General features: G+C 39.7%; 1 protein-coding gene across 2 annotated transcripts in view; it reads left to right on the plus strand.

Moving 5' to 3' along the window:
- The first annotated feature begins 806 nt into the window (after positions 1–806).
- Positions 807–24,551, plus strand: part of LOC148414798 (rho GTPase-activating protein 29-like) — a 34,507-nt gene continuing 10,762 nt past the window's right edge. Inside the window, exons 1-12 of one of the 2 annotated variants that reach the window (XM_088430219.1) lie at positions 807–948; positions 1,869–2,228; positions 15,788–15,931; positions 20,017–20,113; positions 21,071–21,143; positions 21,332–21,392; positions 21,997–22,146; positions 22,830–22,894; positions 22,988–23,098; positions 23,760–23,840; positions 23,929–24,096; positions 24,172–24,309. In XM_088430219.1, coding sequence (XP_088286345.1) covers positions 1,937–2,228; positions 15,788–15,931; positions 20,017–20,113; positions 21,071–21,143; positions 21,332–21,392; positions 21,997–22,146; positions 22,830–22,894; positions 22,988–23,098; positions 23,760–23,840; positions 23,929–24,096; positions 24,172–24,309 — 1,380 coding nt within the window. In that variant the 5' untranslated portion in view covers positions 807–948; positions 1,869–1,936. Of the gene's footprint in view, positions 949–1,868; positions 2,229–5,240; positions 5,308–15,787; positions 15,932–20,016; positions 20,114–21,070; positions 21,144–21,331; positions 21,393–21,996; positions 22,147–22,829; positions 22,895–22,987; positions 23,099–23,759; positions 23,841–23,928; positions 24,097–24,171; positions 24,310–24,551 lie in introns of those variants that run through there. The other variant, XM_088430221.1, reaches the window with a different exon arrangement.

Below are 24,551 nucleotides of genomic sequence, written 5' to 3' on the forward strand. Positions count from 1 at the left end.
TGACATGTTAACCACTGTGTCACTTTGACTATTTCATCCTATATTTAAGGAATTTACATAACCTCACAACAACATTTGATTTCACACACATTGAAATTTCACCTGTGTATTAGTACGGAGAGAAATAATATAAGAAACATGTTCTTACATTCTCTTGCATTTATATCTTAAGGGCAGGTTTTTTGCTTCAATACATAATCACGCTTGTATCGGATGTCTTTAACTACTTGTACTAATATTGTGGTTAAAATAGAAAACCACAAGCATCTGATCCGCCTCTGAAGCCAGGATGCGTTGACATCTTTGCACACTAGATGGCAGTATGGGCACCACAAACTAACCACGTTTAGACTTCATGCGCATATTAACCAATTTTTTCTGAAGAATATCTCACCATAAATATTTATCCAATGACGACACGGTGATATTTGTTTGAATTTTTACACAATATTCAAGTGCTACTTAATGTCGCTCGGAAATTAGAACACTTATTAAATCAACAATAAATTCAAACATGATTATCACCCCCCTCTGTAGCGTCTTCTACTTGTTCGCTGACGTTTCGCTCACCTCAAGCAAATAACGAGTTGTTAACCACGACAAAAAGCCATTCATTTTTCTGTTCTTTGATGATTAAGCTTTTTAAATCCCCGCACGTCCGCTCGTTTAGTAAGCGTCAATGTGGCTCCACCCTCTCCAGTGATCATCAACCAATCAACGTGCGTTTAGACCCACACGTGACGAGCGGACTCGTTAATGACGAATGATTTGAGACTTTTCTGCTTGGGCTCCAGTAGCTTGTACATATACAGTCGAACTGCCCTCATCCACTTTGTGGTCTTTTGTGAGTTGTTATTCCATTTTTTTTTCACACTTCGTTCAGGAATACTTTTAGTCTGAAACTTTGCCCGTATAACTTTGCTGCCATGTCCTACGAGTGCTGGGCAGGTGAGTGGTGAAAACTCATGGTTTTTTTTAAGACTTTGGCTGCAAAATACTTCATGATCGATGGCGGAAGATCGAACATAGAATACAGTACAACATTCCAAGCCTAATATTACCCGTACACTACAAGCGCACTGAATTCTACAAATGTACTTTAAAGTAAAAGTTACCATAAAAGACTGTACAGCATTTGGTACAGCTGGTATAAAAGGTTTATCCCACGTCATGATTCATGTTTTACCATAAAAGATCTCAATTGCATTGTTGTAAGTTACGACCAGTATCAATAACTCTGCATCAAATATCGATAATGTAGCCACTTTGAGATGTAAGACTCTATATAAGGTATACCTTGTAGGCTACTCACTCGCCTGTTCCAGTTGTTGATAAAACTGATTCAAATTTGATACCTATGCATAGATATAGTACAGTATTGTTGCAAAAATGGCCGTGTCGATATTGCTGTTTTGTTTTTTCCCCAAATTGACAGATATTTGTAAGGGTTATTAATATTTATCAGTAGTGAAACATTTTGTCACGTCCCTTGTTAAAATTCTTTTAATTCGGGGGTGGTGGGTTTGATTCTGGCTCATGTGTGGAATTCGAGGCTCTGTGCGCCTTGGGACTGACTGGCTGGCAACCAGTTCGAGTAGTGCCTCGTCTGCCACCTAAGACGCTGGGGTTGGCTCCAGCGTGCCTGCGACCCTTGTTAAAATTGACCATTATTTTAGCACTTTTCAAAAACAAATGTTACATCACACCAAGTTTACAAAGTGTAATGATACTGTACTGCATGAAAAAAGCGATTTGTCACAATGTTTTATCATAACCTTTTGCATCATAAGTATCATAAATCGTACATCATATCAATGTTTCTGTCCGTACTGTTTGGCGGCCATTATCTTGAGCCTGTTTGTTTCTAGGAGGAGCCATTCAGGGTCTGGGTGGCTGCTTAGTACACTAGTTCCCCACACTCCACCCCGCTGCCAGGATGCTCCGTAAGAGCAGCGAAGGCAGCGACGTGAAACGTCATCTTCCTGAGGCATCCCGACATCACTCCAAATCCCTGACGGGTTCACTGTCGACTGGTTCCATCAAGACATGGGATGGTGGACACAGGCGCTGCTCCCAAAACCTGCTGAGCGTCGCCGATCCGTTGGACCCATCAGTGTCGACATCATGCCCGCCCGGAGTGGACCCGGAGTATGTCATGGTGCTGGTGAATGACATCAGATGGTTTGCCAATGTGCTGCTGCATCTTAAGGAGGCCTTCCAGAGTCCAGGTGAGACAAGGAGCAGACATTACACAAACCTGATTGGCTGGATCGCATTGGCATATATTCTGGATTGTATGCAAATTGGCTGTAATGTCTGATGGATCAATCAAACCATTGATCAGATCCCTGAAATTAAACATTACAGCAAATACAATTTCATTCACTCCAGGGATAGAGATATATATATATATATATATATATATATATATATATATATATATATATATATATATATATATATATATATATATATATATATATATATATATATATATATTACACACACTTAACAGATTGCCCTACCTTCAGGTAAAAATCTCCTAAATTAATTTTATGCTTTTTTTAGTGTGGATAGTATAATGTATCAAGAAAAAAACATGATAAATTATTATACTGACCTCAATTTTTTGATGTTTTCTTCTCATGCTTCACTTTTTGAGACTGTTTTGTCGACCGGCACATATTGACCAGCACATATTGATAATCCCGTGGATGCAGTGGTTACAATATTTTACCTCACTGCTTTGCAACAGTTTCTACCCAATGTACTTCAATAACACACACTTGCTCGATCTAACGTAGTCTGAAACAGTCTTAACGGCCTGTTAATATTCGGTCTTGTTCCTCCAGAAAAAAAAGCACTTTTGCTTAAAACTAAACCACTAGTTGTCATTCTACACCGAAGGAGGCATGGCATTTTATAAGGGCGATTTTGGGCCAAACGAATGATCTGTGCCAACCTCGACCCTCTTCACAATTGTTACAGACAAGTCGTGTGTGTGGATGTGCATTGGGGGAGCGGGGGGGCATGTGAGCGAATACAGAGAAGTAGTGCGCGTGAGTTGAAGCGGCCTGTGAAATAAAATGAAGTTTCCCCAGTTTGGTCGATGTGCAAATGCCGCTACTCTGAGGGTAACTTCAGGTCTGCAGAGAGAATCTACCTGTGTCTTCCAACCTGTTTTTTAGATAAACTTCCATTAGTATGGTAGCATGACTATTCGTATAGTAGCACTAGGGGGCTTTTGGTTGTGAGGAGCATTAGCACTGGTGCACTGAATCTTGTTTGTTTTAAAATATAATAGTTTGTGTCCAAAAAGAAGCACATGCCTGCTCAGCCTCTGCACTGCTGCCAGTAGATCACTGAGCATATGTAAGAAAGTTGGGCAAGGTTTTATCAAACATTTTATACACTTTATATCTCTCGCTCTTATATATCTGATTTATATTGATTTTATGACTGTTATGATTATATTTGTGTGTGTATTTTAGTAATTGTGCAGCACTTTGGTCAGCTCTTTGAGGTTGTTTTTAAATGTGCTTTATAAACAAACTTGACTTTATTGCATACAATGTCCGTCAGTCCTACTTCCCAGAATTCATTTATCATGTTTTCCAGTCGTCGTTAACTGACAAAAATGAGGGTACACTGTATATTTTAAATGAAAATGATATGTTGCAGGATCAATATTTTGTTCCGCTTTGGTGAGATTTTCCTTCATTTGGTTTGTTATGCTACAATGACTTAGCTGTAGTTTGACCACCACTGAACTCATAAACACACTGCGTGTACACACACACACACATTCACACATTGAGGTCCAACAGTGCTCCTGGCAGCGGGAGTGATTTGTTTAACCATTCCTGTGCTTGGAGGAGGACGCTCTCCCGTGAGTGAGTCATTGCATGTACAGTATACTGTGTTCATGTGAGTGAGTGAAATGAAGGTCACAAATGGTTTGTGAGCGTCCTCTCCTAACTTCGTAAGCATCTTAATGCATCAATAATAAACAGAAATAATAGTGATAATAAAGGCTTTATGCATTGTTTTGCCATCACAAGGCTTAATCCCTCAGTGTGTATAGGATGGAAAAAAGCATACTTTTCACAAGATGTGTACTTTGTACTGTAGGGAGCTCTTATTTTCCAACTAAAGCCTTCATGGTGGTTCTTTGCATGTTCTTTTACCAGATGCCCACTGAAAAACAGGATGCCACAATAGGAAAATGATCATGCTTAATCAGTATTCCTGTGATATCGATGCCAAAACGGTTGTATTTTTTTGTGCCCATGCAGCTCAAGTTTGGCGCTATTTGGAGTCTTAACAGTGTGCATGAGCTAAGCTTTCTATATTGTGTTGTTGTCCTAAATTTTGCGCTGTGCTGCACCTTTGTGGGATAGAAAGCGTTAACAAAATGGAGATGCACCTGTTTTCACACCGAATGCAGTCTACTTTCTGTTACCAAATTGTCAAGTGTTTTGAGGGCTTGGCATCGCCAGCCGCCTTGAAGTCAAGCAGGGTGTTTATCTCTGAAATGTTGTGGCAAAAATATATAATTAACAGTATTTCAACTTTGCAAAGTGCACAGCTTTTTATTTTTCCAAAGATCTGTTGAGCAACATTTTAAAAGTGAAACTTAAGAACCAGTAGATGCCTATCTTTGTCTTTGTGCTGGTTACTCTTTTCTAAGTTTGGCTGCAAAGTTAGCTGTTTAAGCTGCCACAGAAAGTACCGGTGAGTTAACTGAGTGAAAGATATATGTATTTTTAGACACAATTAATCTTCACAGTTTATGCTTTAACTTTGATGGTCCAATCAAAAGGATAAAAAGAAAAAAATCTAAATTAAGTACAATACTATTTAACCCAATTTGACCCAAAAAAAAGCTTCAGGTGAAAAGTTCACATATATTGTGTAAAAAGAGACAGAGATTAAATTAAAATTTTTAAAGAGCATACTGTGTTCATAACCATCATGAGCGTGATTAGATTGGCTGTCAGGGACTGCTCAAAATTTAATATTTTCAAATTGAGCCAGTCTATTAGGCTTGCAAATTCCCTCCACGTGCTAATTGAAGGTAAACAAACAAAATGACGCTCTCCTCGTTGCCTCCATTACCGTCTGCTCGCTTTACCAATGGGGCTGCGTGAGCCAGAGCAGCAGGAACCAGTTAGCCCAGGAATTTAGCACCTCATCCGAGGCGTGTTTGAGGCTTTAGCTTAGCAGCCCACGGGGGTAAAGCTATTGGTGCGCAACCCCCGCACCCCCCAACTTCTACGTCGAGTCTGAAGTGGTGAGGACAAGAAGGTGAGGCTCTTAAGACCTAATGGTGAACCCTGACCTCGTTCCCAGAAAATCCTTGTAGGTTTCTTCCTGCCACCCAGCGCTTTATGGCTTCCACAATTACTCTATGACTTTGATGTGAAATACTACTTTACTTGTCTTATTATTATTTAGCTACAAACTGTTTAGTTGGTATAGGTGGGAAGTAAAGGACATGTGTCACTGACAGTTAGTCTCTGTGAGTATCACATAAGTATTAAGATTAATTTCTCTGAAGTCTATTGTATGTTAAGATATTTATGCTTAATGTCAATTATTAGTGTTAAAAAAAATCTGCATATTGCCTTTAGGTGTGTTTATGAGTGTTGAATGGTCATTTGTCTCTGTGTGTCGTGTGATTGGCTGGCAACCAGTTCAGGGTGTTCCCCACTCTCTGTCCAAAGACAGCTTGGATAGGCACCAGCAAGCCAGCGACACTTATGAGGACGAGTGGTTCAGAAAATGAATGGATGGATAGAAATCTTTCCTTTCAGTTTAAATCTCACTTTTGTACATCATAAATTTCAAATGCAGCTCTGTCAAAGATGATTACATGTTTTGATGTGAGAAAAGCATCTGTTTTTTTCCAGTCATCTCTTTAGGGCAAAGAAAATAATACAGTACAAAAATGTGATTTAGTGTTAAGACATTATGCATAAATCATTTTTACCAATAACTGCTCTCTTTATTTATATACTGTATATAGTACATTCATGGCCTAAAGCTCAATTCATTACGTTGTGCGTTTGTGGATGTTCTTGCACTTCAAAACTCCTTTGTGTTGTAAAGTTATACATATACTAAAGGACAAAATATTATATAATTTTTAGATGACTGACGGATTAACCAGTTACTGTTTAATTTGTTTTTTGTTTTAGTCCTGGATTTAAATTTGCTTGTTTGATCATATGTTTATGGTTCTCTAGTTTTAGTGGTAATTCAGTTTTTTGTTGTGGGGCTAATCTTACAGTATTTCTCTCTCTAGTAGCTGGTTCTAGGTCTGCTGGGAATAGATTTGATTATAATTATGCTATTAAAACTGGCACAGGGTCTAATTGTAGTGCAGATACTAGTTGTTATTCTATTCTGAAACGAGTTCCAATTTTGGTCTTGGTTGTGTAGTTTTCATTCTGCTATTCTACTGGTAGTTGTTGTTTTTGTTCGGGGTCGAATTGTAGGTTTTATGCTAGTTGTAGTTCTGATTTGGGGTCCAGCGTTGCTTTTGGTGCTTGCTTTGCTTATAGTTTTGCTGCTAGTCTGGTACTTGGTTTAGTTGTAATCCAGACCACAGTAGTAGTTCTGCATCTAAGTGTTTTTCTGGTTCAACAACTAATTGTAATTGTTGTTTTAGATTATTTATCTGCACTACTTTTAGACTTGGTTCTGGATTTAGCTACAGTTCTCTAGTTGTAGTCCCAGATGTGTGTCTAATTCTGGTTTTGACTAGTTTTGTTTACAAGTCTAATTCTGGTTTTAATCTGCTTTACAATCTAAATCAATGTATTATGGTTCTGGTTCTGCTCCGTTTTATGACTCTTCTGGTTGTGGTTCTGCAGTTTTGATTCCAGTTAGTACTTGTAGTTTGTGTTGCATTTACACAATATTTTATTTATACATTGCATAAATGCACTTGTCGTTGCACTATATGCACAGGGTGTCACATAACTGTGTCCCCTTGTTGACATTAGCATCTGCTTGTCATTCTTGGTTCATGTGTCCCACCCTGCCTTAACTAATGCTTTTAACCGGGTTGGGGGGGTGAGTTAAAAAAAAAAAAAGAATAAAGAAGCCGTCGTCGACGTACTGGCCTGAGCCGACACCCCCCACCCCCATCCCCCCACTCTTGCGCATACTCGGCATTCCTTTAGAACAAATGTTCACTTGTGGCCGCGCAGTGCCTTCAATAGAGCAGCACTAGGGTAGCTGTGAGCCACGCTGACGTGGAAAAAGCCTCCCCTCCCGGAATAACCCACGGCCAGCCAGCTAAATTTTGCTCGGAGGGCTGACTGAACGCCTCAGTTGCCGGTTTTACTGGACATTGCCTTCAGGGCGCCCTTAGAAAACTCGTCATTCTTTGCTTAAGAACGTTAGGCATCCCTGTTTTCATAGCCTCTTCGACTGTGTGACTGCGGTTGAAAATATGTTACAAAATGGCACTGACTCATGTGTCCTCGATCCGCAAAAAAAGTGTTTGCCATTGTCTTTGCAACTTACTGATAAGATTCTATTGTATTCCAGTCAAACTGCATTGCTGTATTTCACAATGTCGCATGCCATTGTCGAGTCACTGCGGCCCCTTTAATGCCACCTGCCTGGGAAAGTTGTTGCATTCATGATTTGTATGTTCGACAATTTTCTTTCTAAGAGTGTAATATTTGTGGCGTCACACAAGTGGGATGCCACCTGTAACCCCTTTTACACTGCATTGACATTGTTTAGTGTGTGAATGGTATCGACGTGACAAATTTGCTGACAAATTTCCTAGAGTCAAGGGTAGACTTAGAGTTATGTTGGCACTGTCAAACAACTAGGGAAGTTCTGGTTATCGTCTTTCTTTCAGGGGTGATAGCGTAAGAGCTGTAACTCAGGTAGGTGTCCGCTGATAGCCCCTTCCTCAATCTAAGTGAAAGGGACCAACACAGAACAGGTGAGGGAGTAGGTGACCTGGCTTGTATCTAACAACCATAACATAGGAGGAGAAGCTTTTATGAACTTTTTCACACTGCAAGTCTGCTCTAGCCTTACCATGGGTCACCTTTTTGTGTGAAAATTACTCAATGTGGAAGGGTGGCAGTTTTCTGCATTTGGATTTATTGACTCCGAATGGAATGGAGGATCAAATTGAACGAGCAATGTTCTGTGTTGACTCTAAAGCACAATAATTTTCACTGCTGCTGGATATTGGTTGCTTTGTGCAGCCCCTTTGAGACGTTTTTGTGAAAACCCCAAACGTTTGCCAGAATCAACCCAACTCAACATCACATGTTGACATTTTCACATCCAAGCCTTTCCTTTGATGTGGAGGGCACTGACAAGGAAATCAACCACCTTGTTTCTGGAAAAACAGCAGGCTTTGACAGCCAGCGCAAATGAGACTACTAACTTTCATGACCTGACACAGACAAGCGGCTAAGAAAATGGACCTTTCCGTTTCTTCATGTAAATTGTTGAGAGCAACAAAAATGAAACATCTTGTCTTGAGTTGCGTCCTTATTTATTGGCCGTAAATCACAAGCAGTTGCTGTGAATACCCGCCCAAGTGTGCCAGTTCAAGTGGCGGCTCGCGGGTGGCGCCTTGAATCGAAAGCCATCGTAACGACATAATGGCTTAATGGGCCGGGAGAAAGAAAAGAGTAGGATTTGTCGGGGGGCTGTAACTCCCCCCTCCCCATGATGCCACGTGAAGGATGTTTTTGTGCAAGCTCTTGGTTGCACCATGTTTCCTGGGGTGGTTATTTATGGTTATGGGCCAGGGGGGGATGTTTGTCTAGTAGATTGGTCGCAGTGAAGGAGAAGCCAGAAATTTACAACCTGGGACCTTTTTTTTTTTTTTCTACAGCTTTGTGCGTCACCTTGTTGTTGTAGCAAAAGTCATCTCCAGGACACATTCTCATAGTTGCCATACTTTCAGGCCCAGGAACCCTCCTTATCTTGATACAAGTAGCAAAGCAGATCAGTCTCAATGAGCCAGTTCCTAATAGACTGCATCAGCATTTGGTATGATGTGTAAAATGTGCCTATGATAGCATTTCTAAAGCTTTCTGATACTACCTTTCACACAGCCACCGTTCCTTCTCTGATACATGCATGAAAGTTGGGAACTTCCCAAATTTCACAATTTGCGTAGGTATTAATCTTAACACCCCAGTCCTGAGTTACTCGGACTCCCTTTCATGCAACCACTATTCCACCTGATTCTGGAGGAGATTTTTGTGTTTTTTTCTGTGTAGATGGTCCGAAAAGGCAGAGGGTAAGGGATGAAACCAAAAACACATTCTATACCAGACATTAAACTTCCCCCGCTTTCCGATATTTCCTTTCAGGCTGCTGCCACTTGACCCCTGAAACCCCAAAAGATGGGGAAAACAGTGGTGGGAGGCAGAACCTTCGACACGTACCAGAAACACAGGAAAAAGACAAGTAGTGTGAAAGGGGCTAATGAAAATGCATTAAATTATGAATGAGTAGTTTGTAGCTTTCTGATCCCCTTGACCACTGGCATGTGCAAACGATAAGACATTTAAAATTGTATCAGGTCACTTTACATTTTGGTTCCAGCATTGTGCCATACCCTTTCACACAGGACATTCCACTGCGCATAATATCTTGGAACTAGGACATTCTTTATTGATACTTTTCATTTTAGACCACTAACACAGGCAACAATGTGGATGGCATGAAAAAGGCTAACGGAAATAAAATAAAGGTATACCAGGTGTCACACCCTGGTCCCAGCTTTTTGTTTTTCCCTTTTATGCAGCCATTGTGGATCCCTGATATTATCTAGGGAGATAATTTTCTGTCTTCGTCTTTGACGTATGAACTATAGTTCATTTCAGAATCAGATTTTCATACTGCATAATAATGCAAAAAAATGGCACTATGAAGGGGCTCAGAGAGACAATAAAATCAGTTGTTAAAGGTATGCAGCGTTGGATCTTCGCTAGCCTACCAACTGGTGTTGACTGGAGGATAGTGCTTTGTTGCGGTGTCAAGAAATCGACGGTAGAGGCTGGACCTCACACAGTGTCGTCTCAGTCATAATGACCCCTCTTGCCCCCCACTTCTAAGCAGGTAGCTGTTTATGGAGCGCCTGCTGTTTACTGTCTGCGCAATGTCTGTGGCCTCAGCTCGGCCTCCAAACAAGGCATGCAAAGCACCAGGCAGTGGTGGCCAAAATTATTTGGAGGGCAGTATAAGTTGCGTTTGCTGGCAGAACTCTGACAAAACAATTCCACCTTGCCATAGATCACATTGCATCTGGCAATGTTCTGTAAATATTTAAGGCATGGTCCCCCTTTTTGTTTTGACACAATTTTGCTGATGTTTATCGGCAGAAATTACACAAAGTGAATGTCTGCGGGCGCAGCATCTTTCTGGTGGACTGAGTCAATATGCGTCACCGTGTCTGAAATCCTCCAAGAAGGGGTTGGACCGAGCGCAAAACTGCAAAAAGCGCTTGCAGCCATTTCTTGTGTCCAGGGCTGCTGAGACTTGTTTGGTGTGAAGCTCATCACGTGTCCAAACAGGCGCAGTGATTGCCGCTTGCTATCAGCCAGAGAGAGCGGGGCTTGAGGGGGGTTGTAACCTCTGTCAGGCCACCTGAAGCTTTGGATTAGATTGACCTTCCCCCATTCCAATCCTGGGGACCCCCCACACCACAATGTCTGCCCGACATTTTTAACCTCCTTGTTAGGTTTGTTTCTCAGGAACAGCAATAATTTTTCTGGGTCAACATAGTGGGGGGCATGATTAATGAAACTAATGTGTCAAACTAAAAAATTGTAATGTGTTGCGCAAGTGTAATTGCAAGGCTGTGAATTAGAGGCGCTATGATTAATCAATTGTTAATCTGATTTCCGTCGTCCTCCAGGAAAAAAACTCTGATTATCTAAAATTAAATATTCTTTTTTACTGAAAAACACTGATCAAAGGTTTTGGCTATTTTCTACCTTCACAGACAAAACAGTTAAAGGAATCAGAATTAATGTCAATTTGAAATAATGACAGATTTTTGAGCAAGGCTCTGGAAAACAAAATGTTTTTAATCCGATTCGTCGATTAATCGATAAAATAACCGCAGATTAATTGTTTATTAAAGTGAAAATTCATTGCAGCGCTACTGCAAAGGCACAGAACTTTTTTCATGCCAGGGTTCATATTTGTTGTTATGCGTGGGGGTCGGGAAAAAGGCTCATTATGGCAAGGGGAAACGAGGCGGTAGACAGTGGGGGTGACTGATGAGGGTCGGGGGGCGTCTCTTCCTTTCCCTGACCGCTGTTATCTCTACCAAAACAATGGCACGTATCGCCCTCCCAACCGCTCACCCCCACTACACCCACACCACCACCACAGCCGCCATCACTGCAATCAGGCAGCACATTTCCAGGCCTCTTTTTCTTTTTGATGCCATTGTTGTGACAAAAGCACTCACGACTGATTCTCGCTGGCTTTCTCTGCGCTGTCACACACCGTCATGAGCACGCAGCCCCGCGCGCAAACAATAGCGAGCGATCAGTGTGAGCTGTCACTTGAGATCGGACCTCATGGCTTCATTCCCCTTTCTATTTTGTAAACACTCATGTTTTTTGTGTGTTTTTCTGTCTTTGTGGACTGTCGGGGTGTGTTTGTGGGGGAGAGGGCATTGGCAGTGATCTAAGTGGTCCAATTGGACACAGAGCTGATAGATGTGTATGTACCCTACTACATTTAGTTTGCAGACAACAGCGATACATTAAATATGAGTAAATGCTGTAATTTTGCAGTATAAGTACACTACAAACCTTTGTCCACACCGGACATACAGCAAATGAGGTTGTCTTGTTGTCTTGGGGGTATACTCTATGCTTTTTGTCAGGTATAAAATTACTTTGCAAATTTGAAATCTAAGACTTACTGGGCTAACCTGATTCCTCAGGTATTATACTTTTTTTGCCACATATGTGAACATGTGTCTTTTGTGGGAAGATTTGTTGGTGGAATCTATGAATACAACTTTGTTTTTACAGATTACAAATACATTTGTTTGTATATTGTTATATTATCTAACAGTGTTCTTACAATGTTTGAATATTGTTATATTATCTGTCTATTTGGTCTTACTGTGTTTTTGTGTGAATATTTGTTATGCAGTAATGTTAGTCCTGGAAGTCAGTATTAATTGACCGTTAGAATTAGGGATTTTCGCTACCACTTTCGATACTAAGGTGCGAATCACATACTCATGAAACATTACAAGCAAAATGGTGCATTCAGGGTGCTTTCATATTATTAATAACTTGAATACACCTTCTTATTTAATTTAAATGTTTTTATGATTACAATAAACTAACATTGAAATCACTATTGTCTTTTCTGGGCACTCCATTCTCTTCCCACGTTCCAAAATTGCATGATAGGTGTACTGGACACTCCGAATTGTCCTTACGATTGGCTAGCAACCAGCCCAGGGTATTCCCTGCCTACTGCCCGATGACGACTAGGATGGACCCCAGCAAGCCAGCGACCCTAGTGAGAAACGGCTATAGAAAATAGATGAATGGATGGAATCACAATTATATTTTCAATAGTTGCCCAGACTAACAATTTGTGAATTCCATCTTGTCTGTCAGGCATCTTTACAAAGGATAAGTAATTTTATTTTATGTAGTTTTGTTGTTTGCATTGATTTTTTTTACAATTATCCAGTGAACAAACAGTTCCAAACTTTCCAAGGGGGGAAACAAGTGCTTGGAATTTTAGTTCATTTGCATGTATCGACTCAAGAGGGGGCGGCCTTTGGCGTCACGCTAACATAGAATGTGCTTTTTGCTTCCTCTTTGATTGTCAAAGCACTTTAAGCACCGGTGAGCTAAACATGCCCGAAAGGGAAAGAGGGTGAGCACTTTAATGAGGGTCCATTGTCGGTGGCTTTAAGTGGTGGGTGGTGGGGGGGACTTCAAAGAGCAACTCTCCAGGCATGGCTGCGTGGGGGTGGTAGGGGGTCTCGTGGTGAGCAGGTGAGCCTTACGTCTCTCCTGTGAGCTTTGTTCACTAATCTTGGGAATGATGAGTGTCTCCTCTGTCCTAACGCTTTTCACGACATGTCTCCTTAAGTTGCAAGAACGTCAAAGGTTTCCTGGACCTTGCACATGTAGTGCCTCGACTTGAGTCTTATTTTGGCACCAAAAACCAGAAATCTAAATCACCAGCCAAGCTTGGTCCAAAGGTTTTCTGGATCTAGGGAAAAGTAATTAGAGCTGGGGCTTAATTAGAGCAGAGGCTTATTTCAGCTCTGCAACCTAAATGTAGTCATAACAAACCGAAAGCTATGAGATATACCTAAAGGTGGATACTCGGCACCATTTGGATTTATGGAGAAGATAGAGGATTCCTCCTCCAGCTGTGTGTATGATGGTGTGCATGTGTGTGCATGAGTGTATGTGTCACGTCGAAGGAAGGGCAGAGAAAAACACCCAGCCTCTCATTTTCACTCCCCCCTGTAATTCCCTCAGCGTTCCAATAAATCCAGCCTATCATCCTGCCTGTTTCTTGATGAAAACCAGATGACACTCTTGCTCACCCCCTTCCTTCCCACATCACATACACACACACAGATGTGTTTACCTGTTGCACGTTGCCAAGACGTGAGTGTGGTCACCTGCTTTATTCCTAAAATGCTTGTAACGCTAAGAATGGCGCAACCGGTATCTGTGACGCTATCGTTTGTCATTGTCTGATTGCTCGACTGTCATGTTTGTTGTTCAGACTGTATCAAAGGATGTTGCTTTTTCTTTAGGGGTTTCTTTTTGTGGCCTGTCAGAAACGTGCAGCTTTCCAATAAAAGAAGATTTGATTTAATGAAATCAGTATGGTTGAAGGACGGTTCATTTCAAAGTGAAAGTATTCATTTCGGATTGATTTAGTGGGACTACGATTCCTTTCACTTATGTCCAGCTGTCATGTTTATTAAAAGTCAAAAGCGTTTAATATGCCCTCCTTTTTCACAATATTGTGATCGATATTGCCTTTATGGAAGATGAATTAAGCAGCGGGAGCCACCCATATTTATCTATCTCAGGCAATGGTATCTCTGAACAACATTCATTCATTCATTCATTCATTCATTTTATTAGCGCTTAACCTCGCATGGTTGTGGAGATTCAAATCTATTATTTAATAACTATACTAGCTATCCACACTCCCAACAATTCACAAATCTTGGTTACTGCTTAATTCATTGCAGTTATATGTCTAGTATTTCACCTTATTGCCAAATATTTCTTGTTTTCATGTCACTGCGCAGAGGACATTGTTACAAGTTGCACACCCCCCCAACAAAGCATAGAAAGCACATCATCCCTGAGCTTCCTGTCAGACAAACCTCTTCCGATGACAAATGTTACATCAACGTTAGCATCATGATGCAACTTGTCACTGTTCTTTCATCACTGCATCTCAACCACAAGCGTTATCTTCCAAACCTTTACTCTTTATCTCCTTGTTTGTCGTTGCTCTATTTCAAAAAGTTTCTTGTCTCAGCCCCACCCTTCCTCGTCCTCTGTTATGTCTTTTCCCACATTTGTGATTGTATGCTTGCTTCGGGCCCCATTTTGCTGCCACAGCCCCTCATTACTGCACTTCCCATGCCTGTTTCATCTACTGCCGGCTGTTGCTCCACTGTCAACAGCCTAGCCCATTGCAAACCCCTTGCTAATGCTAACCAAAACAACAGTGACTATGAAGTACGTAAGCAGTTTTTTAAAATGTGGAGTCTTTGTCATTATGTTCTTTTGTTATCTTTAATATCTTAAATTACTGTATTGTTGACCGATTCACTGATTTTATTGATCAAATCATGGTTTTAATTTTTTTTTCCTTTTTTTTTTTCACTCATTCTGTCCACTCTGTCACTTGTTTTTGATTGCCTTGCATTAAGCAAACACACCATCTATTTCACCGCAATTAGTGGTCCAATCGACTGACGTGAAGTTTCTGCACAATGTTGTGTGCCTTCATATTTCTTTGTCCAGCTCAGTCTGCCTCCTTTTTAACAGGTTATCTTTGTGACTTTAACGTCAACAACTTTTGTGACAATTAGGATTCCAATTGACTAACATTTGGTCGCTCCACAATATTGTGTGAATCCAAGTCCTGTGACAACTTTATTTAATGCGTATTTATTCTGCTTCTATTGTTAAATAATCTTGAAATTTGTGGAGTCCTGGACTTTTGTGATGATTAGCATTCCAGTCGAGTCTGTGGAGTGATCGCAATGTGTGTCTGTGATTTATGTCAAGGTAACTTGTTCTGCCTAATATGCCTGTGTCATAACTGATGATTTTGTGTTGACAAATTATTTGACAAAGTTGGGTGTTCTAACAGACCTTGACCCTATTTGATGCCACAATGTTGTGTGTGCCCTTGTTTATACATTGGAGAGGCCTATCTTCTCCACAAATTTGCCTTCTCCTTAAGATGAGTTTGTGTTTAGTGGTGCTTGTGTCTTGGACTTCAAGTAGATTGCTGGTATATTTTGACGTGTGGTCACTTCAAATTATTGTGGATCAGGCCAATTAAACAGGTTTTAGGGTCTTTGTAGGACAACCTCCACTTGTATAAAGTGTTTTAGGTCGACTGTAGATAAGTAGGTGCCAAGTGATATTTTTTTGTTGTTGTTGCAAAGACCAAAAGAATGTCAAGAATTAGTGTGACTGCGACTGAACCGCTCAACTTTTGTGCCTCCTCCTGTTTCGCTCTTCCCCAGGGGGCACGGAAACCCTCCAAGAGGTGGTCCAGGAGCGTCTGGCTGAGCTGCTACGTGTCCTCAAGGCCGTCATTGCCAAACACCAGGCCCTCAATACGGTGGACATCCTGGGAAAGGCTGGTACACTCATCGCTAAGGTGAAAGGTAAGCACTGGCTAATATAGCAACATGCTAACACCACACCTGGCATCGAAATGTCACCTGCTCTATTTGAACGCTCCGAATTATGAGCCACTACCAGCATATGCTTGTGTACAATGGCAAAAAGGAAACTGCATGGTCCACTGCACTTCAATCATGTTGGAAACATGGCACCGGTCCAAACAAATTATTAGTGAACTGCAAATGATGCTTACATTATTTATAGAGCATCACGCTGATGAATGTTGACTGTTAATTATCTGCCTTTCAAGAGAATAGTTAGGCTGTGTCCAAATGCATTTAGATGGCAAAAATAGGATTTTGGAGGGTAGGATCTTGTCTCATTTCTATGACATTATAGTGCGCTTTATTTTCCGGGGAAACCGGTTTTTGTTTCATAATGTTTACATTTTCAAACTTGAGCTCATTGAGGGCAAGCCTTTATTTCAATAATGTGTAGAGAACATTCTACAGTATATGATGGAAAGAGCAAAATATAAGTAGATTGAGCATTAAAAACATTCATACAAATGCAAAATATTTAAGATGTATAGATAAATGTTTATATATCCTTTAAAATGACAAACATACTTTGTTTCTTAAATCATTTTTATTCTAAATTATAATCGATTAAATATTTTGTTAATCTTTTTAGAATAATGTAGGTATAATTTAGTGACTTGTACGTTTTTTAAAATATCTTTTAAATATGTACAATTTGGATCCAAAATTGATTAAACGTGTCATGTGACGGGTTCACGAGCTGAGCTGAGATTGATTGGTTGTTATCCCTTCCCGTCCATCCGTCCATCCATCCATCCATCCATCCATCCATCCATCCATCCATCTTCTTAGCTGCTTTTATGAACACCGATGAGTTTATGAACACCGATGAGTAAGCGGCAAGGAGTGCGACACTCGCACGATAACAGGCTACGTCTCCTCGCCGTGTTCGTCGTGACACCTGCGGCATCTGGATGCCCGCCAGCGCGTACTTAGACAAATACTGTAAACACATGCTCACCCAACTTGTTTGCAGACGCTGCTGACACAGAGCATTGACATGTGCCGCCTGCTGCTTGATTATTCTGGATGACTCTCACATACTCATCTTTTTATTTGTAATTTTAATTCAGTTTAATTTAATTTCTATAACTAGTTTTTGTTTTGACTATTTTGATTGTAAATTAATTTGAACAGTGTTTCTATAGTATGTCTTTATTTTTTTTTAATATCATTTTCAATTAAAATGACTTTAAACTCCTTGATTATTTTATTTTTTTGGTTAATTGTGCGATTGTGATTTGGTAAATTACTGTTATAGTACATTTTAAATTTAAACTTTTTTTTTAAAACAGGAGATGTTATAGTAATCAGATTTAACATCAATATAGATTGATATTTTTTTAATGGAATTTTTACTATCAAAATTATATTTATGGACTACGGTACTTTCAATCCTGAATTGTTTTTGTTTTTCATACCATCCTGATTTGAATTATTGCCTTTGCAGCCATCAATTAAAAATAGAGAGCATATTTTTTACTGGAGAATATGCGTGCCAAAGAAATACTCAAGATTTTTACCTGTTGGTGAAAATAAATAAATAAATGAAGGCATAACAGCGCCTCTACTGGTTATGCACTCAACTTCATTGTATGTGCAATTGTTTCTTGTGATTTGGTTTGTTTCATAACTCCATGTAGAGGAATTGTTGGCTATATTTTCTTGATCAAAAATAAATTACTCAATAACAATAATAATAAATTAGTGTTTTTTAAATTTATTTTCATTGTTGTAAATGTGAAATTAAATGGTGTTTTTTTTTTTTTTTGAAAAAATAACCATGAAATATTTATCCCTTAAGTGCAATTAAAAAAAATATGTTTTACGCTATAATTATAATTTCAACAATTATTTGATTGGTAAATTGTGTAAAATATTCTTTAAAAAATTAGCAATATTATATTATTTAATTTGCACTAACATAGAAAATTTTTGTTAATATGTTATGCTAATTACAAGCGGAAAGTCACAGCAACATTATGTTAAATTATGTTATACGTAATTTGAATTGTTAAAAGTTGTTTTGAAAAAATGAAATGCATTTTCTTTCCTAATTGTCAGTATTTTATGATGTTCCTCACAGTTTGGGTACCTTAATAGTATTTATTTATTTTTTTGCCTTTCTTGTTGATACTATTCTTGCTTTTTTTTTTTTTTTTACAGTAACTCACATCTTGAAATATTTGCAAGCCGCTGTGAACAGCTCACATATTTTTTGCTGTGCAGTGGATACAAAAGGCAAACTAATAGGAAAATTTTAGACATGACTGTAGTGAAGACGTCACTTGTTCGGACAGCAAACTAGGTGAGAGTGAATCAACAGTACCAAGGGATAGGAGGGAGGTGGGAACAAGCGCTGGAATGATTGTTTCGAGAGCCACAGGATGTCCTGAGGAAGAAGCCAGTGCAATGCAGTCGAGAAGCAGAGCTTAGCAGCGCTCCTCGAGACGCTTATCAAAAGTGCTAAAAAAATGTTTTTTGGCCAGGTTTTTTGGGAGGATTGCAGTGTTACCCTGGAATTTGCTGTCACGGAGTAAAAATGGAAAACTAAAAAAAATCCAAAATAAAAACTGGACCTTAGTCTTACATACCTACGTACCAGTATTAAAGGTTTTTAAGGTAAGCGAGAGAGTGACAGAAGTGGAGCTGTGTTCGAGTGTTTCCTGTTGCAGCGCAGACAGGAAGCACTATGTCCAACGTCATCGACTACCACTTTGGTCACAAACGCCATTCTTGCTGAGGACAGTGGTTCCTGAAGATTTTTCACCTTCGACGGTCCTCAACTTTTTGCTGCAAAACTGTTGTAAGATGGAAAATTGTTTATGCTTTTTTATTGTGGACTGCAACTCCATGGATTGGATTTGAATTCTGTTTTTCTATAGGTGCCTTTTTTTTAAACCTAAGTTCCTAAATAGTTATGTGTCATTTTTGGAAGAAAGCAGCAGAGGTGGGGGATTCAAGTCACATTCTTGGCCAGAGACAGACAAGGCGCCAGTTTTAGGACTTGGGATTTGCTTGGCGACGATTTATGATAGCCTTGACGCAATTTAGACTTGGAATTCCTAAGACTCAACTTGACTTTGACTTTGTAATCCTTGGATTTAACCTGAACATGTTGACAGTGAATTTGCATTGTTTTTGATTTAAGATTAAAACCAGAAGTTTTCATTTTGACAGAAAAGGTCTTTTGTGTAGTGCTCACGAACTGGACAACGCAGCCGTCATTTTATTGCGGATTACAGCATCATGAGCTGGATTTGAATGCAAGATATTTCTAAAGGTGACTCCTTGTTTTGACGTATGCTCCGAAATGGTTATGTATAATTTTTGGAAGAAAAGAGCACATTTTTGACCTGAGTCAGACAAGGTGCCAGTTTTAGGACTTCAGGTTTGCTTGGCCACAATTTACAATGGCCTTGACTTAGATTTGGAATTCCCAAGACTCAACTTGACTTTGCTTGGTCATGCTCGGATTTAAACTTTGAACATATTGACAACTGAATTAACATTTTTTTAAGGAGAAAAAAATGTTTTTGAAGGAAAAGGTCTTTTGTGTGGCGCTCACGAACTGGACAACCCACCAGTAGGCAATCATGCAGAGTGCAAAGGCCACCTCACGCTAGGTAGTGTCATGGAGATCTGATGATTATTTAATTCAGCCCCTTTTACAATGCCCATTTGGACAACTCAAAGGTAAGATCAAATGTAGGTGTGTCCAACTAGTTCTGGGACTGGTGCCGTGTCTGCTTCACCAATACAACACCTGTCCTCAAAATGCTGTAAGCATCTGACCTGACCGTTCCTTACAGTTCCAGTCGTTGGAATTTTTTTTCAGCACCTCATATGTTGGCAAGATTAAAACGTGACTGAATTAACATGAAACTTGAAGGCTAACCCTGGACAATTATGACTTCCCCCTTGAAAAGCAGTCTGAGGATTTTTGACCTGACAATGTAAATATTGCATCTGGATTAAACACACACATAACTAGGTCGGTGATTACTTGCTTTTTTTTTCTGCAGGCATCAACTTCAACAATGTCACACAGGACAACCTAGACGGAACATTTGGCGAGATTCATGCGTCCATCGACACTTTGGCGTTTACGTTCGGCAATGTGTGAGTACAAAACAGTTTTAACTTTTATATTTCTAAAGCAAATTATAATACTTTCAAATATGTACTAAATTTAGTCCCTGGTTCCGTGGTGAATCTGCCTTTTATACAGAGCCCAGCCAAGTTGGAGTTTGATATGCGCTTTCACACAACGGACACAGACTCCTAGGCTCAGTTACAGTAAAGTGGGCCCCCGGTTTACGAGATTAATCCGTTCTGCCGTTGGGATCGTAACGCGAATTCGCCGTATCGCGGGCTATTCAAACCTATGTTAATTAGCCAATGCATGTAAAAACATCAACATTGTATATAAATATTAAAAAATTGTGATTTTTGGTGTTTCTTGATTATCTCTAGTTTCGTTTCCATTTCAGAGGCTGTATAGCATTATGATTGTGAAAAATTGGCGGCAGCTAACCTAAATTAATGTATATGCATGCTAACTATTAAGATAACATAAAACTAAGTGGACATTTTTTCACCGTACTTTTATGTTACACAGAGCTGGTACAAGCAATGTTTTCAAATTACAGAAGCTGTGCTAGAGTTGATGCTAGCGTTGCATTGCTAATTCTCCAGATGCCAAACTATGCTGTAAGATCAGGCAATCGCAAGCACTTTTGTTAAATCGTGTCATTAAGTTCTATGATCATATCAGCGACAGAAAGCTGATACTAGTGCTTTTAAACACGTAAGTATTGTTAGCGCTACATCTAGCACAAAATATAGCCTCAGAATTGTTCAGACATTTCAACTGTTCTAAATGCTAAATTGTAGCCTTTTTTGCATAAATACTTTAGCAGGTAAAATATCTATACAATTCTGGGTTATAATCCCAATGCCACACACTATTAGATTATTTTTTAGCAAGCCAGTGAAGCATCGCAATGATTTTGTGTGCAATTTTAAGGTGAGATTTTACAGATAGAGTTGTCATTTAAAAATGTTCTTATGTTTCAGAGTTTCTGACTTCCTTATGGGAGATGTGGACAATGGCTCAGGGTTGGGGACCCCCCAGACCAGAAGAAGCAGGGTAAAGCATTTTTCTTCAATTTTCTTTCCACCTTTTACTTGGAGTTCTTGTTGAAAGCTTTGTTCCCAGCAGCTTAAAAAGCCTTGAAGACAAAACTCTAATTTGGGTGTCGAGAGCGCAGCTGCTTGTTAATTGCATGTTGCTTTTGCCTTCTTGTCATGTGAAACCGTGCTCCTCCTTTTTGGCAGTCTTTTGACAACCTCGCCGTGGATCCCGAGGATTACGCGGCAGAGAAGAACGACCTCGCTGGTGAGTGGGCGTCAGCGTTCTAAGGGGCGTAAAATTTGTCACGGAACGGCTTGTTTACGGTGCGCTCGCCAAGGGTAGGCCAACATTGTCAACTTACGAGCTCCTGGCGTGATTTAGGAATGCCTGAGGTGGAGACCCGCCCTGTTATTTCTGCCGGACCACACTTTTTCCCTGCTGGTCTGAATGTCTGACATTCCGAGGCCTGTTCGGGAGCGGGCCTGCATTGGATGGGAAGCACATGTGTACAAGTGGCTGGAGGTGGGGTTGAGGGGTATTGTCTTTTTTAGAAGATGCCAGCATTTTCACATCCTCCTGCAGTGACATCCACTTCCTCATGGCCATGTCTTCTCTGTTAGCATCAACATTTATGGCATTTTTTTTTTTTTTTATCTGACATACTTTGAAAATGTATCCAACCATGACTTTCTGGCTGCCTGGGCCAATATCCTTGCCATTCAATGACAAAAGTCACCAAAATGGTTTAAAAAAAATGGCAGCAAGCTTCTGGAGAAATGAAAGTTGAGTTGGGGGCTACTGTTGAGCTGCCTTTGAGCAAGGCATTGTTCCCACTACGCCTGCTCAAGGTGTGTTCTCTTTCCCTCAGGCTCAGAGGCTCCGTTGTCGCGTGAAGAGGAGGTGGACCTGACACTCCTGAAGCATGACAGCGGGGTGGAGTCAGCTCTGCTCTACGCCAAAGCCTGGTCCAAGTATATCAAAGATCTGCTGGCCTGGATGGAGAAGAGAGTGACCATGGGTGAGTCACTCTCCTTATAGTACATTATAGCCGCATAAGGTGTCTGGCCAAGTCTGACCTTGTGAAGTTATTATAGATTTGTTTTTTTGATGGTGAGCCAATAAAATTCTCTACCGTGCTCTGGCCACATATGGCTAAAAGATCTGGCGCGTGTACTTTAGCAACAATTGGCCAAAATCATTATGATATGGCTACTACCTATGATGGACATGCCAACAAAATTGGGAACCAGCTCGACAAAATCTATAATGTATAAAGGCCTTATAAAACATGTTTAAAAAATGACAAAAAGGCTGAATTTTTTTAAATGTCACTTTTTTATTGATGAAAATGTTAAATAACATAAGAAATTGTTTGTGTGGGTATTTTAAATGTTGTCAATGTGGAATTTTGGTAAGTGGAGGTTCTTGTCATTGGTTCATTAGTATTGAGCAGATTAAAGTAAGAACAGATTGAATACATAAAAAAAGATGTTTCTGAGAAAAAAAATACAATCTTAGTTTCAGATTTTTTGGTGGTTATTTATAGGTGGAAATGAAGTTTTGGTAAAAATGTCTGTACTTTTAGTTATGGAATGTTGCAACATCTTCCTGGGTGTATGCACGATAAAACATTGCTGATAAATTTCATGATTTAAACTGAAACTGTCTTAAATGGTATGAATCCTCTTTTTTTATCTTCAGATTTGGAGTGTGCCAAAAGTTACACCAAACTGGCCGAGTCGGCCAAGTCGCTGGTGATGCAGCAGGTTGTTTATTTGACATTTGACATTCTGACGCACCTTCAGGATGAATGATGATGTTTTGGGAGTGGACGTAGTAACGCATTTGCCTCCGTGCAGGACTACATGCCCTTCAGCGACATCTACAATTCCACCTTCAAGAACGATATTGAATACAACCAACTGCTCATGCAAACTGCCATGGCCTTGCAGACCAATAAATTCATACAGGTTGGAAATTATTACATTACATTGGCTCAGATTTTGTTTTAATGGAGGGTATGTTTTTCTCATGTTGCACCGTTGAGGGAAATTTATTGTTAATCCATTTTAAACTCAATCGTAAAAATGGCCTCAAAAATATTTTAATTTCAAGAAGAAAAAATATAAAATAGGCTGCTACAATAAATTACATGCGATATTAGACTTAATTAGGCTCTTCCATCCAATTACAACACAATAGCACCACCAATAACAATAATTATAATAACATCAAGTTTTGTCACTTCATGGATAGAAATTGTAAACAAAATAATTCAGGATTTTTCTGTAAAATTATTTATTATATATTTTTAAATTTTTGATGATTTGATCGTCGAGTTTAAATTTCAAGTTGAAATTTAACTTTGAAAATTAACAAAATTTTACTTCATTACACATTACAAATTAATTATTACATGAATAATTGTGTGTGAACAATTGCAAGTCTTTAAAAAATGCAATAAAGTCTCAGATTTTTTAAGCTTATTTTCTAATTGTTAGTTTGAAATAGCAAAAATATATTTTTTCCTTTATGAAGCTTCTGAGTAGTTATGATGTGTACTAATATGTACAAAATTAATTCGCTTTCTGAACAAATGATAACATTGTTTCCCTTCTACCTTCTTATTAGCCTCTCCTGGCTCGTAAGAATGACCTGGACAAACTACGGAAAGACCTCAAGGAACGGTGGCAGAAGGAGCAGAAAAAAATGGTGAAAAATACATCATAGACCTGATAGACAAAAACGAAAGCTGAAAAAATACAAGAAAGAGTTGAACATTGTTTCTGTTCTATTGCAGTTTGAGGCCGACACGAGTCTGCGGAAAGCCCGGGCGCTGAAGGCCCAGAGGCGAGAAGAGTACCAGAAGGCCCGCTCATCCGCCAGCCGCTCCCTGGAGGAGCAGCCCAATGTTGGCAACAAACAGGTTGAGAGAAAGAGGAGGCTGGAAGAGGAGGCCCTGCACAAGGTGCGCTAAACGCCGTTACCGCCGTTGCTCTTTTCCCAATTTGCTCCTGATGATGTCATTTTGTTGTGGCATTAGGCTGAGGAAGCCCAGGAACAATACCAGAGCATCATGGCTGACGCGGGCGTCAGGATGATGGACCTGGCCAATGTCAAGCGCACCATCCTCACCCAGATCAGAGAGACAGTCTTCCAGTGCGACCTCACGTTAAAAGCGGTGGGTCACATTTGTTTTTTGTCGCTGTAATAATGATGACGATGATGATGATGATAATAATAATAATAATAATAATGAGGGAAACAAGCACCAAAATGTTTGTCATTTCTGTTTTAATTGACTATGGCCCATTAGTGGAATGCAATTCAGTTTGTGTTTCTTTGATCAAGTTGAACTGTTTTGTAATTCTAAAATTTAGTTGTTGTTTTTTCATTTCATGTTTATTTTCATTTTTTAATGTC

This window comes from Hippichthys cyanospilos, chromosome 12 (assembly GCF_059441005.1).
Source record: "Hippichthys cyanospilos isolate Australia breed blue-spotted pipefish chromosome 12, RoL_Hcya_1.0, whole genome shotgun sequence".
Classification (NCBI taxonomy): Eukaryota; Metazoa; Chordata; class Actinopteri; order Syngnathiformes; family Syngnathidae; genus Hippichthys; species Hippichthys cyanospilos.